The 17,999-nt window shown below is 45.2% G+C and overlaps 1 protein-coding gene across 2 annotated transcripts in view; it reads left to right on the top strand.

The window, feature by feature from the left end:
* The window catches only part of LOC143793520 (uncharacterized), a 349,323-nt gene that overhangs the window by 63,195 nt on the left and 268,129 nt on the right, over positions 1-17,999 (top strand). For both annotated transcript variants that reach the window (XM_077280557.1, XM_077280559.1), the window contains exons 5-9: positions 2,258-2,355; positions 2,434-2,512; positions 2,618-2,715; positions 2,829-2,946; positions 11,793-13,551. In XM_077280557.1, the coding sequence (XP_077136672.1) occupies positions 2,258-2,355; positions 2,434-2,512; positions 2,618-2,715; positions 2,829-2,946; positions 11,793-13,258 (1,859 nt within the window). In that variant the 3' untranslated portion in view covers positions 13,259-13,551. Of the gene's footprint in view, positions 1-2,257; positions 2,356-2,433; positions 2,513-2,617; positions 2,716-2,828; positions 2,947-11,792 lie in introns of those variants that run through there.

Below are 17,999 nucleotides of genomic sequence, written 5' to 3'. Positions count from 1 at the left end.
GCACTCTGGAATGCCCGCTCAATCTGCAATAAGCTTCATGTGATTCATTACCTCTTTCTCTCTCACAAGCTTGCCTTCATCGGCCTCACAGAAACATGGCTGACACCCAATGACACCGCCTCCCCTGCTGTGCTGTGTTACGGCGGCCTCCACTTCACCCACGCCCCTCGCCCCGGCAACAAACATGGTGGAGGAGTGGGTCTTCTCCTTCACCACCTCCCCTCTCCCTCTGTCCGACCTCCATCTGCTCACCTTCTCATCCCTGTCCTCCTCACTTGTCACCCATGTCCAGCAACATGCGCACCCCCGCAGAAACCTTGCACACCTATACACCCACGCACTCTCTGACTCTATCCTAACACTGGCATCCATATCCTCACTCCACGACACAGACAGTGCCACTGCTTTCTACAATGTCACTCTCGCATCATGACACGGTTGCGCCTCTCGTTCATGGCAGAGTGCAACGTATCAATAGACAACCCTGGCACAACAACCTCACTAAAAAGCTCTGGCAAGTGTCCAGGGTTTCAGAACGGCGTTGGAAGAAAACACATTCACAAGACGACTTCACTGCATTCAAACAGGCAACATTCGCTTTTAAATCTGCTCTCACCTCTGCTAAACAGGCCTACTTCACAACCCTCGTATCTTCCCTAGCCTACAACTCCAAACAGTTATTCAAAACCTTTAACTCCCTCCTCCGCCCCCCACTGCCCCCTCCAACCTCCCTCATCTCTGCTGAGGACTTTGCCACACACTTTAAAAATAAGATCGACCAAACAAGGCAAGTCTTCATTGTTCAACCACCACAACCCCTTTGTATACCAGACCAATGCCCAAACCCCATAACCTCCCTCTCCAAGATCACTGAAGGAGGACGTAATTGTCTCCTCTCCAAATCGCACCTCACCACCTGTGCACTCGACCCCATCCCATCCCACCTCCTCCCCAACCTCACCACCACTCTTATCCCATCCCTAACCCACCTCTTCAACCTATCACTAACTTCTGGCACCTTCCACTCTGCTTTCAAACATGCGATAATCACGCCTATCTGTTCTAGGACCCCTACTCTTCTCAATCTATACACTTGGCCTGGGTCAACTCATAAAGTCCCATGGATTCCAGTACCATCTTTATGCTGATGACACTCAGATCTACCTTTCTGTCTCCGACGTCACCTCTCTGATGTCCAGAATCCCGGTGTGTCTATCAGCCATATCTTCCTTCTTCTCCTCTCGCTTCCTCAAACTCAGTGTGGACAAACCTGAACTCATCATCTTTCCTCCATCTCACAGATCTTCCTTACCTCACCTATCTATCGCAATTAACGACATCACGCATTCCCCCGTACCGGAAGTCCGCTGCCTCGGAGTAACCCTTGCCCTGTCCTTCAAACCGCACATCCAAGCTCTTTCCACCTCCTGTCGCCTTCAGCTCAAAAATATCTGCAGAATCCGTCCTTTCCTCAACCGTCAATCTACTAAAATGCTTGTGCATGCCCTTATCATCTCCCGCTTTGACTACTGCAACATCCTTTTCTGTGGCCTCCCTGCTAACACCCTTGCACCTCTCCAGTCCATCCTTAACTCTGCTGCCCGAATAATTAATCTCTCTCCTCGCTACTCCTCCGCAAATCTCCTCACTGGCTCCCTCTGCTTATCCAGTTCAAATTACTAATACTGACCTACAAAGCCAACCATAACCTGTCTCCTCCATATATCGCTGAACTAATCTCCCGATATCTTCCCTCACGTAATCTCCGGTCCTCCCAAGACCTCCTTCTCTCCTCCACCCTTATTCGCTCCTCACCCAACCGCCTCCAAGACTTCTCCCGAATATCCCCCATCCTCTGGAACTCTCTGCCCCAACACGTCCGACTATCAACCACATTTGCATCCTTCAGACGGAACCTGAAAACCCACCTCTTCATGAAAGCCTACAGCCTGCACTGACCCCGCTGCCTTCTCATCACTACCAGAGCTACTGCCTCACAAACACCGGAGCTCCTGCAACCCTCAACCTACTGTCTCCTTCCCCACCATCCTGTAGAATGTAAGCCCGCAAGGGCAGGGTCCTCGCCCCTCTGTACCAGTCTGTCATTGTTAGTTTGCTTACTGTAAGTGATATCTGTATTCTGTATGTAACCCCTTCTCATGTACAGCACCATGGACTCAATGGTGCTATATAAATAATAATAATAATATATAGACAGATACACGGCAGGTCATGTATTCAGTCTGTGTCTCCACAGATGGATCCAGGAGGAGAAATCCACTAGAGAGATGTCCCCGTCTTCTGTATCCCCAGGACTGTCCGGAGGAGAATCACAACATCCCGGAGGATCATCAGGTAGATGACACTGAAGCCCCCACAACATCTGACCATGAAGTGATGGGACTTGAGCTCATCTTACATTTTTCTTTTTAGGGTGAAGATCCGATTGATATTAAGGTTGAGGTTATACATGGAGCACAAGAGGCGAAAGCAATATGGGCCGATCAGCAGGGTGAGGAGGGGAGACGTCATGACTGTGCTGTGGTCACCTACTACTACTCCCATCATCTCATCATCACATGACACAATCTATTCCATCACTGTGTGTCTCCTACAGATGGATCCAGGAGGAGAAATCCACCACAGAGATGTCCCCGTCCTCTGTATCCCCAGGACTGTCCAGAGGAGAATCACAACATCCCGGAGGACCATCAGGTAGACGGTGCTGAGCCCTGTACTGGATCTGTATATGGGGGGACATTTCTGATAGAGGTCATAGATTTTGGTGGTTTCTTGTATTGTGCTGATTGTTACATCTGATATATCAGGAGGAAGATCCGACTAAGAATGAAGTGAAGGAAGAGACTGAAGAAGAAGCGATGACGAGGGGGGATCAGCCGTGTGTGACTGATGGGAAGGAGGAGATTCCGGGAGATGTTTCCACAGGTATGTAAGAATGACTGGCACGTGATGATGATGACCTGCATTCGATGATGATGATGATGAACGGCATGTGTTGATGATGACCGACGTGTGATGATGATGTCCGGCATGGGATAATGACGACTGGCGTGTGATGATGATGACCGGTATGATGATATCCAGCGTATGATAAAGATGATGTCCAGCCCGTGATGATGATGATGTTCGGCATGTGATGATGATGATGAACGGCATGTGATGATGATAATCGGCATGTGATGATGATGACCGGCAGATAATGATGACCGGCTTGATGATGATGACCGGTGTGATGATGATGACCGGTGTGTGATATCGTGTGGAATCTCCGGTGTAGTGAAGCTTTATCCGCTGTCCACATCACCGCAGAAGTGTCCGGTGATGGCGCGTCTGCTCTTGTAGAGTCCGGCGGTGCACCGATGAATAATGGATCCGCCTTCACACCTCTCCGTAATGGTTTAGGAAGCACAGATTTAGTTTTCCTTTACCTTTGTTAATATTCCTTCCATCCTTTCCGTCCATATTTTTCTTCCACAAGTCCCGTGCTGCCATATAAATGACTGAGCTTGTGATTCAGACGGAACCTCTGACGGAAGATTCCCTATAATAAGGCAGATAGAGACACTGTGGACACTATAGAACCGTTGATCCGGCTGTGTCAAGCGTCCATAAAAGTGCTGTTGGCCACAGTTTTGTGCATCTTTGAAAAGACGTACAATGCTGAACAAAGGCTAGACAGTAAGGCTGTGTGCACACGTTCAGGATTTTTCGCGTTTTTTTTCTCGTGTTTTTTCGCTATAAAAACGCTTAAAAAAGCTTACATTAAGCATCCTATTATTAGAATGCAATCCACAATTTTTGTGCACGTTTCATTTTTTTTCCGCGAAAAAAACGCATTGCGGTTAACCACGCAGCATGTTCATTAATTTTGCTGAGTTTTTGCCGCTATTTAATTGCATTAGGGAAGCTCCTGAAGAAACGCGGTAAAAACGCGAACAGATTTCTTGCAGAAAAAGTCCGGTTTTGTTCAGGAAAATTCTGCAAAGAATTCTGGCGTGTGCACATAGCCTAACTGTGCTACTTCATTAGTGATTGGATCCCTCGAGGTTTCGTCTGGATCACGTATTTTGTATATTTATCTTATATACTCAAGTATAGGCCGAGATTTTCAGCCCACTTTTTTGGGCTGAAAGTAACCCTCTCGGCTCATACTCGAGTCATACCCAGGGGTCGGCAGGGGAGGGGGAGCGGGGGCTGTCTAATAATACTCACCTGCTCCTGGCGCGGTCCCTGCACGTCTTTTCCCCGGCGCCGGCAGCTTCCTCCTGTAGTGAGCGGTCACATGGTACCGCTCATTACAGCAATGAATATGGACCCTACTCCACTCCCATAGAGGTGGAGCTGCATATTTATCACTGTAATGAGCGGTACCATGTGACCGCTCACTACAGGAAGAAGCTGCCGGGGAAAAGATGTGCAGGGACCGCGCCAGGAGCAGGTGAGTATGACGAGGGGCAGTGCGCGATATTCACCTGCTCCTTGTTCCACCGTCGGCGCCGCTGCGTCTTCCGCAGTGACGCTCAAGTCAGAAGGCGCAGTGATGCGATTAGTGTCCGGCAGTGGTGGAACGAGGAGCAGGTGACTGTAGCAAATGCCGGGGGCCTGAGAGGTGAGTATGTGATTTTTTTATTTTTTTTAATCGCAGCAACAGCAAATGGGGCAAATGTCTGTATGGGGCATCTTATGTGGCCATGTGCACCATTATATGGGGCAAATATCTGTATGGGGCATCTTATGTGGCCATGTGCAGCATTATATGGGGCAAATATCTGAATAGGGCATCTTATGTGGCCATGTGCAGCATTATATGGGGCAATTATCTGTATGGGGCATCTTATGGGGCCATGTGCAGCATTATATGGGGGCAAATATCTGTATAAGGCATCTTATGTGGCCATGTGCAGCATTATATGGGGCAAACATCTCTATGGAGCCTCTTATGTGGCCATGTGCACCATTATATGGGGGCAAATATCTGTATGGGGCATCTTATGTGGCCATGTGCAGCATTATATGGGGCAAACATCTCTATGGAGCCTCTTATGTGGCCATGTGCACCATTATATGGGGGCAAATATCTGTATGGGGCATCTTATGTGGCCATGTGCACCATTATATGGGGCAAATATCTGTATGGGGCCATGTGCAGCATTATATGGGGGCAAATATCTGTATGGGGCATCTTATGTGGCCATGTGCAGCATTATATGGGGCATATTTTAATATGGAGCATCTTATGGGGCTATCATAAACTGTATGGAGCATTATATGGGGCTCCTGATTCAATATGGATATTCAAAAACACTTAACCTACTGATGTCTCAATTAATTTTACTTTTATTGGTATCTATTTTTATTTTTGACATTTACCAGTAGCTGCTGCATTTTCCACCCTAGGCTTATACTCGAGTCATTAGGTTTTCCCAGTTTTTTTGTGGCAAAATCAGGGGTCTCGGCTTATACTCGGGTCGGCTTATACTCGAGTGTATACGGTAGTCGGAAACCCCGATGTAAGTGCTCAGCGTAGAGCGCAGGATAAATGTGAATCAAAATGTTTTTTTGTTAAATGTTCCCAATAAGAGCTTCATCTCAATTCACTCCCGAATCCAAATACCTCTTCCTCCTGAGCCCCATATTGTGCGTAAACCGCAGTTAGCGTCCATATATTTGGCATTTCTGTAGCAAGTAGAGACCGCTTAATTTACAGGGTGGGCGTCTCCAGAAGGGCAAGCTGGGCATAATGTATGGGCACTACAATGTACAGGCACTACAAGGTACTGGGCATAATGTACTGGACTCAACAATGTACTGGACACTACAATGACTGGCACTACAGTGTACTGGGCATAATGTACGAGCACTACAATGTACTGGGCATAATGTACTGGGCACTACAGTGTACTGGGCATAATGTACTGGGCACTACAATATATGGGCACTACAATCTACGGGGCACTACAATGTACGGGCACTACAATGTACGGGCACTACAATGTACGGGCACTACAATGTACGGGCACTACAATCTACGGGGCACTACAATGTACGGGCACTACAATGGCATATTTGCATTTTCACTTGGCAACATCCACTGCTGCTTGTTTCTGGAGAACACCCATGGAGTCAAATACATCACTGAACCTGTGGATAAATTCCTAGAGGGGTGAAATTTAAAAAATGGGGTTACGTGAGGGGATTTCTGCTCTTCTAGCACTTATGGGTTCTGTATATGGAGTCCGCAAACTATTCTAGGAAAATCTGCGCTCCAGGAGGGAAATAACGCTTCTTTCCTCCCAAGTCTCACCGTGTGGATACACAGTACTGCACAGCATCATATGGGGTATTTCCACGTTCAGCAGAAATTGTGTAACAAATTATATGGTCATTTTTACACATTTCCGCTTCTGAAAATGTAAAATCTGGGGCTAAAACAACAATATAATGGTAAAAATCTAACTTTTTTCTCCACAGTTCAATGGTATAACATTTTGTGAAACCATATATCTAGATATATTCCTTGAGGGGTCTAGTTTTAAAATTGGGGTCAATTGTGGGGGGTTTCCACTGCTTAGGCACAGCAGGGGCTTTGCAAACGCGACGTGGCATCCGCTATCTATGTCATCTGATTTTGCGCTCCAAGAGTCAAATGGTTCTCCTTCATTTCTGAGCCCTGCCATGCGCCCATACAGTAGTTTACCCTCACATATGGGGTATCAGCGTCCTTAGGAGGAATTGTAGAACAAATTTTATGGCGCATTTTCTGCTTTTACTTTTGTGAAAATTAATAGTTTGGAGCTAAAGCAACATTTTTTGTGGTGGAAAAATTAAAATGTTTATTTTTTCCTTCCACATTCCATTAATTCCTGTGAAGAATCACTTCTTGAATGAGGTTTTGAGCACCTTGAGGGGTGCAGTTTATCGAATGGCATTTTCTGTCACATAGGCCCCTCAAAGTCACCTCAAATGTGAGGTGGTCTCTAAATTAATAAGGATTTGTAAGTTTTGTTGGAAAAAAAGAGAAATTGCTCACAAACTTTTAACCCTTATAACTTCCTAACAAAAAAAAATTTTCAAAAATGATTCTGATGTAAAGTAGACATGTGGGAAATGTTTTTTATGAACTATTATTGGTTATTTAACTATATGGTTTAAATTGGTAAACTCTGAAATACTCTTAATTTTTTTTTGTCACATTTTTGATATTTTCATAAATAAACGCAAATAATGACGACCACAATTTACCACAAACATGAAGTACAATATGTCACAGACAACAATCTCGGAATCAGTGGGATGTGTGGAAGCTCCAGAGTTACCACATAAAGTGACACTGGTCAGAATGCGGCTCGGTCAGTAACATAAGTAACTTACAACGTGGCTTGGTCTTAAGGAGTTAATGTTCCTTCAGAGCGATTGCAGTCTTCTAAGGTTTTCCATCATGCCCTTCGGCATACTGAGGACATGATGACGGTGGCTGGAGCTCGGCTACTCGCGGATGTACGGCCACCTTTGTCTAGTCAATCTCATTTGCATCCAGTAATGAAATATTACAACTCCATTTTTAATTGCATGGACACTTTTCTACACTAAGAGCACGATAGGAAGCTTGAGAGAGAAATGGCACAGGTGGTATATTGAGGGGGTAAATCCTGATGGCGGGGTCCCTCTAAGAACTATTTATTGTCTAATCTCCACCCCTGATTGTGCCAGTGTCACCAGTTTATAAGTGTTCCTCACTTTACCTGTCATTGTGCTAATGTTATAGTTACATAGTAACATAGTATTTGAGGTTAAATGGAGACTTTAAAGGTACCGTCACATTAAGCGACGCTGCAGCGATATCGACAACGATGCCGATCGCTGCAGCGTTGCTTTGTGGTCGCTGGAGAGCTGTCACACAGACCGCTCTCCAGCGACCAACGATGCCGAAGTCCCCGGGTAACCAGGGTAAACGTTGTGTTACTAAGCGCAGGGCCGCGCTTAGTAACCCGATGTTTACCCTGGTTACCAGTGTAAATGTAAAAAAAACCAAACACTACATACTTACATTGCCGTGTCTGTCGCGTCCCTCGCCTTCAGCTTCCCTGCACTGTGTAAGCGCCGGCCCTAACAGCAGAGCGGTGACGTCACCGCTGTGCTTTGCTTTACGGCCGGCACTGACACATTCAGTGCAGGAAGCTCTGAGCAGCAGCGCGGACGCCGGGGGACGTGACAGACATCAGAAGGTGAGTATGTACTGTTTTTTTTTTACTTTTACAATGGTAACCAGGGTAAACATCGGGTTACTAAGCGCGGCCCTGCGCTTAGTAACCCGATGTTTACCCTGGTTACCATTGTAAAACATTGCTGGCATCGTTGCTTTTGCTGTCAAACACGACGATACACGCCGATCTGACGACCAAATAAAGTTCTGGACTTTCAGCTCCGACCAGCGATATCACAGCAGGATCCAGATCGCTGCTGCATGTCAAACACAACGATATCGCTATCCAGGACGCTGCAACGTCACGGATCGTTGTCGTTCTCGTTGCAAAGTCGTTTAGTGTGAAGGTACCTTAAGTCCATCTAGTTCAACCCATAGCCTAACCTAAAATGCCCTAACATGTTGATCCCGAGGAAGGCAAAAAAAAACCATGCGGCAAACACCAAGCTCCACATTGGGGAAAAAATTTCCTTCCCGACTCCACATACGGCAATCAAACTAGTTCCCTGGATCAACGCCCTATCAAGGAATCTAGTATGTACAGTACAGACCAAAAGTTTGGACACTCCTTCTCATTCAAAGATTTTTCTTTATTTTCATGACTATGAATATTGTACATTCACACTGAAGGCATCAAAACTATGAATTATCACATGTGGAATTATATACTTAACAAAAAAGTGTGAAACAACTGAAAATATGTCTTATATTCTAGGTTCTTCAAAGTAGCCACCTTTTGCTTTGATGACTGCTTTGCACACTCTTGGCATTCTCTTGATGAGCTTCAAGAGGTAGTCACTGGGAATGGTTTTCACTTCACAGGTGTGCCCTGTCAGGTTTAATAAGTGGGATTTCTTTCCTTATAAATGGGGTTGGGACCATCAGTTGTGTTGTGCAGAAGTCTGGTGGATACACAGCTGATAGTCCTACCGAATAGACTGGTAGCGGCTTTTTTCTTGCCATAATACAAATTGTAAGTAAAGAAAAACGAGTGGCCATCATTACTTTAAGAAATAAAGGTAAGTCAGTCCAAAAAATTGGGAAAACTTTGAAAGTGTCCCCAAGTGCAGTTGCAAAAACCATCAAACGCTACAAAGAAACTGGCTCACATGAGGACCGCCCCAGGAAAGGAAGACCAAGAGTCACCTCTGCTTCTGAGGATAAATGTATCCGAGTCACCAGCCTCAGAAATCGCAGGATAACAGCAGCTCAGATTAGAGACCAGATCAATGCCACACAGAGTTCTAGCAGCAGACACATCTCTACCACAACTGTTAGGCTGCTGTCACACTAGCAGTATTTGGTCAGTATTTTACATCCGTATTTGTAAGCCAAAACCAGGAGTGGGTGATAATACAGAAGTAGTGCATATGTTTCTACTATACTTTTCTTCTATTTGTTCCACTCCTGGTTTTGGCTACAAATACTGATGTAAAATACTGACCAAATACTGCTAGTGTGACGGCAGCCTTAAGAGGAGACTTTGTGCAGCAGGCCTTCATGGTAAAATAGCTGCTAGGAAACCACTGCTAAGGACAGGTAAAAAGTAGAAGGGACTTGTTTGGGCTAAAGAACACAAGGAATGGACATTAGACCAGTGGAAATCTGTGCTTTGCTCTGATGAGTCCAAATTTGAGATCTTTGGTTCCAACCACCATGTCTTTGTGAGACGTAGAAAAGGTGAATGGATGGACTCTACATGCCTGGTTCCCACCGTGAAGCATGGAGGAGGAGGTGTGATGTGTGGGGGGGCTTTGCTGGTGACACTGTTGGGGATTTATTCCAAATTGAAGGCATACTGAACCAACATGGCTACCACAGCATCTTGCAGCGGCATGCTATTCCATCCGGTTTGCGTTTAGTTGGACCATCATTTATTTTTCAACAGGACAATGAGCCCAAACACACCTCCAGGCTGTGTAAGGGCTATTTGACCAAGAAGGAGAGTGATGGGGTGCTACGCCAGATGACCTGGCCTCCACAGTCACCAGACCTGAACCCAATCAAGATGATTTGGGGTGAGCTGGACCGCAAGATGAAGGTACAAGGGCCAACAAGTGCTAAGCATCTCTGGGAACTCCTTCAAGACTGTTGGAAGACCATTTCTGGTGACTACCTCTTGAAGCTCAGCAAGAGAATGCCAAGAGTGTGCAAAGCAGTAATCAAAGCTAAAGGTGGCTACTTGGAAGAACCTAGAATATAAGACATATTTTCAGTTGTTTCACACTTTTTTGTTAAGTATAAAATTCCACATGTGTTAATTCATAGTTTTGATGCCTTCAGTGTAAATATACCATTTTCATAGTCATGAAAATACAGAAAAATCTTTGAATGAGAAGGTGTGTCCAAACTTTTGGTCTGTACTGTATAACCTGTAACATTATACTTTACAAGAAAGGCATCCAGTCCCCTCTTACATTTTAGTAATGAATCACTCATTACAACATCATACGGCAGAGAGTTCCATAGTCTCACTGCTCTTACAGTAAAGAATCCGCGTCTGTTATTATGCTTAAACCTTCTTTCCTCCAGACGTAGAGGAGGCCCCCTTGTCCCTGTCTCAGGTCTATGAGTAAAAAGATCATCAGAAAGGTCTTTGTACTGTCCCCTTATATATTTATACATTGTAATAAGATCACCCCTTAGTCTTCGTTTTTCCAAACTAAACAGCCCCAAGTGTAATAACCTATCTTGATATTGCAGACCCCCCAGTCCTCTAATAACCTTGGTCGCTCTTCTCTGCACCCGCTCCAGTTCAGCTATGTCTTTCTTATACACCGGAGACCAGAACTGTGCACAGTATTCTAAGTGTGGTCGCACTAGTGACTTGTATAGAGGTAAAATTATGTTCTCCTCATGAGCATCTATGCCTCTTTTAATGCATCCCATTATTTTATTTGCCTTTGTAGCAGCTGCCTGACACTGGCCACTAAATGTGAGTTTGTCGTCCACCCATACACCCAGGTCTTTTTCAATGACAGTTTTGCCCAGAGTTTTACAATTAAGCACATAATTAATTATACATCTTATTTCTTCTGCCCAAGTGCATGACCTTATATTTTTCCCAATTAAAGCTCTTTTGCCATTTATCAGCCCAAGCTTCTAGTTTACTTAAATCTTCCTGTAATATTAAATTATCCTCCTCTGTATTGATTACCCTGCAGAGTTTAGTGTCATCTGCAAATATTGAAATTCTACTCTGTATGCCCCCTACAAGGTCATTAATAAATATGTTAAAAAGAAGAGGGCCCAATACTGACCCCTGTGGTACCCCACTGCTAACCGCGACCCAGTCCGAGTGTTCTCCATTAATAACCACCCTTTGTTTCCTATCCCTGGGCCAGCTCTTCACCCACATACACATATTTTCCCCATCCCCATTGTTCTCATTTTACGTATCAACCTTTCGTGTGGCACCGTATCAAAAGCTTTTGAAAAGTCCATATACTCCTTATTACCAGTCCTTTCACTGACGAGGTTCTTCATTGTGAGCTCCATAAAATAAATGTAGAAATCTCTTTTGAGTTGTAGAAGGAATTCACATCCAATCTATCTTTCTTCCTTATAGGAAATCCTTGTGAAATTAACGGTTTATCACTAAATTGTAAAAAAGAAGATATCAGGAAGCACTCTAATGGAGAAAACCTCATTACCCTTCATGGACCTCCTGGACTTCACAGCACTTCACTTTGTAATAATCATCCTAATCATGAGGAATCCTCTCCTGAGCAATCTCACATTGTTACCACAATTCCAGAAGCCAAAGTGGATACAAGATTTCAGTGTGACAAGCAAATTACTAGCTCAGATTTTTTAAGACCAGGAAAACACAAAGGAGAGAAGCCATACTCCTGTTCAGAATGTGGGAAATGCTTTAGAACTAAATCACAATTTGTTAGACATGAGAGCATTCACAAAGGAGAAAAAACATTTTCATGTTCAGAGTGTGGGAAGTTCTACTCAGCTAAAAGTAGTCTTACTAAACATCAGAGAATTCACAAAGGAGAGAATTCTTTTTCATGTTCAGTATGTGGGAAGTTCTTCACAGCTAAATGGAGTGTTGTTAAACATCAGAGAATTCACACAGGAGAGAAGCCATTTTCATGTTCAGAATGTGGGAAGGCCTTCAGATATAAAGAGAGTCTTATTACACATCAGATAATTCACACAGGAGAGAAGCCATATTCATGTTCAGAGTGTGGGAAGTTCTTCACAGCTAAAAGGTTTCTTATTAATCATCATAAAATTCACACAGGAGAGAAGCCATTTTCATGTTCAGAATGTGGGAAGGCCTTCACATACAAAGAGAGTCTTATTTCACATCAGAGAATTCATACAGGAGAAAAGCCATTTTCATGTTCAGTATGTGGGAAGGCCTTCACAGAGAAAGGGCATCTTATTACACATCAGAGAATTCACACAGGAGAAAAGCCATTTTCATGTTCAGAATGTGGGAAGTCCTTCACGTATAAAGGGGATCTTATTATACATCAGAGAATTCACACAGGAGAGAAGCCATTTTCATGTTCAGAATGTGGGAAATGTTTTTTATATAAATCACAAGTTGCTGCGCATGAGAGAGTTCACACAGGAGTAAAGCCATTTTCATGTTCGGAATGTGGGAAGACCTTCACATTTAAAACGGCTCTTATTACACATCAGAGAATTCACACAGGAGAGAAACCATTTTCATGTTCAGAATGTGGGGAAAGTTTTTTATATAAATCGCAAGTTGCTGCACATAAGAGAATTCACACAGGAAAAAAGCCATTTTCATGTTCAGAATGTGAGAAATCCTTCACAGATAAAGGGTATCTTATTACACATCAGAGAATTCACACAGGAGAAAAGCCATTTTCATGTTCGGAATGTGAGAAATCCTTCACAGATAAAGGGTATCTTATTAAACATCAGAGAGTTCACACAGGAGAGAAGCCATATTCATGTTCAGAATGTGGAAAGTCCTTTAGCGCTAAAGGGAGTCTTAGTACACATCGGAACATTCATACTAGAGAGACACCATATTCATCTTAGGAATGCGGGAAATGTTTTAGAGATAAATCACATCTTGTTAGACATCAAAGAATTCACACAGGGAAGAACCCATTTTCATGTTTACAATGTGGAATGTGCTTTCAAAAAAATCAAGTCTTGTGAGCCACGAGAGAAGTCACGCATTGAAGTATGTTCAGAATGTGGTAAATCTTTCATACACAAATCATATCTTGTAAAACATGAAAGAAGACATGCAGGACAGATACTGTAATTATGTTCTGTGTTCTATAAATTTTAATAAACATTGCTCAGTATAAATGAGTACACCCCTTTGATAAGATGTAATTAATATCTCACTGAACTTCAGAACAATTTCTAACATTTTGCCAACACTGAGTTTCATAGAACATATTGGGGGCGATATGATGGAGAGGAGCTGTGTGGGAGGGGGAATATGACAGAGAAGAGCTATGTGTGGGGGAAATATGACAGAGATAAGCTGCATGTGGGGGAGAATATGACAGGAGCTGCGTGTGTGGGGGAAATTTAACAGAGGAGCTGTGTGTGGGGTATTGAGAGGACCTGAGGGGGGGAATATGATGGAGAGGAGCTGTGTGCGTGGGGAACATGGTGGAGAGGAGCTGTGTGTGTGTGAGGATATGAAGAGGAGCTGTGTGGGGAACATGGTGGAGAGGAGCTGTGTGTGTGTGAGGATATGAAGAGGAGCTGTGTGGGGGAATATAATGGAGAGGAGCTGTGTGGGGGAATAGAACAGAGAGGAGCTGTGTGGGGGGGAATGTGACGGAGTGGAGCTGTGTGTTGGAGAGATATAATAATCTTTATTTTTATATAGCGCTAACATATTCCGCAGCGCGTTACAGTTTGCACACATTATCATCGCTGTCCCTGATGGGGCTCACAATCTAGAATCCCTATCAGTATGTCTTTGGAATGTGGAAGGAAACCGGAGAACCCAGAGGAAACCCACACAAACACGGGGAGAACATACAAACTCCTTGCAGATGTTGTCCTTGGTGGGATTTGAACCCAGGACTCCAGCGCTGCATGGCTGCAGTGCTAACCACTGAGCGAGATATAACAGAGGAGCTGTGTGTGGGAAATATGACGGAGAGGAGCTGTATGTGTTAGCTTCAACTGTAGAGTAAGAGGATTTCAGAGCATAAATACACAGCCTTACGGCTCATACCCATATGTATGAAAAAAAAAGTTCCGATGTCAGGATGGAAAAAAGTGATTTTGAGTACAATCCGATTTAAATCCGTTTGCAATGAGATTTTAACATGAGCCTTTACACAGAGAAATTCTCTGTCATTACACATCGTTTTCAAAGGAAATATTCTTCAAAATACATATATATATATATATATATATATATATATATATACATTGCCATTTCCGTGTGCGGTTCCACCATTACTCCAAAGCAACATGCCCGCTGCCTTGGGGTCATACTTGATTCTGAGCTTTCATTCACCCCCCACATCCGATCACTGGCTCGCTCTTCTTATCTGCATCTCAAAAACATTTCTAGAATTCGCCCTTTTCTTACTTTCAACTCTGCAAAAACTCTTACTGTCTCACTTATTCATTCTCGTCTGGACTATTGTAACGCTATACTAATCGGCCTCCCTCTTACCAAACTCTCCCCGCTCCAATCTGTCCTGAATGCTGCTGCCAGGATCATATTCCTCACCAACCGTTATACCGATGCCTCTTCTTTGTGGAAGTCATTACACTGGTTACCCATCCACTGCAGAATGCAGTACAAAACTACTACCCTCATCCACAAAGCACTCCATGGCTCAGCACCCTACATCTCCTCTCTGGTCTCAGTCTACCACCCTACCCGTGCCCTCTGCTCCGCTAATGACCTCAGGTTAGCATCCTCAATAATCAGAACCTCTCATTCCCGTCTCCAAGACTTTACACGTGCTGCGCCGATTCTTTGGAATGCACTACCCAGGTTAATACGATTAATCCCCAATCCCCACAGTTTTAAGCGTGCCCTAAAAATGCATTTGTTCAGACTGGCCTACCGCCTCAATGCATTAACCTAACTATCCCTGTGTGGCCTAATAAAAAAAAAAATAATAATCAGGTTCCCCGCATCATGTTCTCATACACTTTATGCAGTTAATAGCACGCTGTGTCTGTACTGCTACACACTTAGGCTGTTAACTGGTTCATGCAGCTTTACATGAACACCCGAGCCTAATACTATGGCTGGTCCAAATAACTAAAGCAATTGTCACCATCCACCTCTCGTGTCTCCCCTTTTCCTCATAGGTTGTAAGCTTGCGAGCAGCAGGGCCCTCATTCCTCCTGGTATCTGTTTTGAACTGTGATTTCTGTTATGCTGTAATGTCTATTGTCTGTACAAGTCCCCTCTATAAGTTGTAAAGCGCTGCGGAATATGTTGGCGCTATATAAATAAAAATTATTATTATATACAGGTGCTTCTCACAAAATTAGAATATCATTAAAAAGTGAATTTATTTCAGTTCTTCAATGCAAAAGGTGAATCTCTCAAGCAGCTCCTCGATGCGCGGCATTGGGTGCACGTCAGAGGCTGTGATGACGTTGAGATCTCTGTAGTCCACACAGAACCGGGTGGTCCGATCCTTCTTGGGCATGAGAACTACAAGTGAGGCCCACGTGCTCTTTTACCGTTGAATCACCCCCAGCTGTAACATCTCATCAATCTCCTGGCGCATAACCTGCTGCACCTGGTCAGAGATTCGATAGGGTGTTCGCTGTAGTGGGGCATGATTCCCTGTGTTCACCTCGTGGACCGCTAACTCAGTCTTAACAGGTCGGTTGGAGAACACGGCCCGGAAGGGTTCCAGCTTGGTCCACAACTGCAACCACTGGGGCTCAGTTAGCGAGGCACTTACCTCCACGTCCTCAATGGACCCACCGTCCCATCTTCGTTCAGGCTGCAGACCAGTAGGACAAAAGGTTCACATTCATGATGAGCCTTCATCATATTGACGTGAAAGGCCTTACGCCTACCCCGAGCGTGACCACATAGGTGACCGGGTTGAGCTGTTGGTGGACAATGTACGGGCCTTCCCAGGCTGCCTGAAGCTTACCCTTTGGTACGGGGACCAGCACCCACACGTTTTGACCCACGTGGTAGGTCCGCTCCCGGGTGTTCTGGTCGTACCAATGCTTCTGATCAGCCTGACTGCGTCATGTTGTCATGCACCAACTGCGTCAAGGTCTGCATCTTGTCACGGAAGCGCATGACATACTCCACTATGGACACTTCAGAAGGGTTTGGCACCTCTTCCCAGGATTTCCTTACCAACCCAAGGGGTCCCCGGACTCACCTGCCATACTGGAGCTCGAAGGGGGAGAACCCAGTCGAGCCTGCGGAACCTCTCGGTAAGCGAACAGCAGGTGTGGGAGGTACCACTCCCAGTCACGCCCTTGGGTCTCAACCATGATGCGTAGCATCTATTTGAGGTTACCATTGAAGCGTTCACACAAACCATTGGTCTGTGGGTGATACACACTCGATACCAGATGCTTCACCTGTATTCTCTTACAGAGAATTAGGCGAGACATGAATTGGGTCCCTTGATCGGTAAGCATCTCCCTGGGAAATCCTACATGTGAGAAGATAGCCAACAGGGCATCCGCCGCCTTATCTGCCCTAGTTGACGACATAGCTACTGCCTCTGGGTACCGAGTTGCGTAGTCTACCACAGTAAGGATGTATTGCTTTCCAGAGCTGCTGGGGACGGCCAGCAGGCCCACAATGTCTACCGCGATCCTCTGGAAAGGCTCCTCTATCACTGGCAAAGGCATCAGGGGAGCCTTAAGAGCAGGCCCTGCCTTCCCCACTCTGACAGGTGACACATTAGCGGCAGTAGTTTGACACATCTGTCCCCATCTTAGGCCAATAGAAGTGTTGCGACAGCCGGGCCTTAGTTTTGCTGATCCTCAAGTGTCCAGCTAGCTGGATCTCATGAGCAATCCGCAACAACTCACTCCGGAATTGCTGTGGGACGACCAGCTGTCTTTTCCTCAGCCACTCTTGTGATTTTCCGTGAACTGTCTCCTGGTACAACCTCCCTCGTTCCCAGAGCACCCTCTCCTTATCAGTCACGGAGGTGGGCGTCTTGGCAAGTTGTCTCAAATTCTCTAGGCTCGCATCTGAGTACAGAGCGGCCTGAAACTCCTGGCTAGGGGAAGCCAGAAGCAATATCAGGGTCCCTTCCCCACGGGAACCCTCTGGGACCTGCTCTGGGTCCATCTCTGGTTCAGTCACAGCGATGACTGAGGAGGGTCCAGAAGGCAGACCGTTATCTGCGTTTCAGGCACTCTGACTACGGGTGACAGCAGCTACGTAGGCTGTCTACTCAAGGATTTCCACAGACCCATCAGCCGACGCTGCTATGGGCTCTACCTCCCCATCCACCCCCATTACCTCAGGAGCAGTACTACTTATGGGCCAGTTACCTTCCTCAGTGGCACTGGTCAATTGCATGGCATCACCTTCCTCACGGTTCCCATGCATCTCCCCATTTCCTGTAGCACTGACGCTTGCCCCTGCTAGAGGTTCCTCAGCTGTCTCACTCTGCAGAGCGACGTGGCTGAGCACTCCTGTACCTATGGACACATTAACCTTTGCAGATAAAAGGTTATCAGGTTCAGTTGTCACATTTACAACATTTTCACCATCAATCCCAGGGAAAAAATGGTTATCAGATGCATCATTACAAGATAAAACATGGTCAAGTAACACATGCGA

This window comes from Ranitomeya variabilis, chromosome 1, assembly GCF_051348905.1.
Source record: "Ranitomeya variabilis isolate aRanVar5 chromosome 1, aRanVar5.hap1, whole genome shotgun sequence".
NCBI classification, from domain to species: Eukaryota; Metazoa; Chordata; class Amphibia; order Anura; family Dendrobatidae; genus Ranitomeya; species Ranitomeya variabilis.
This window is presented reverse-complemented; position numbering and strand designations above follow the sequence as displayed.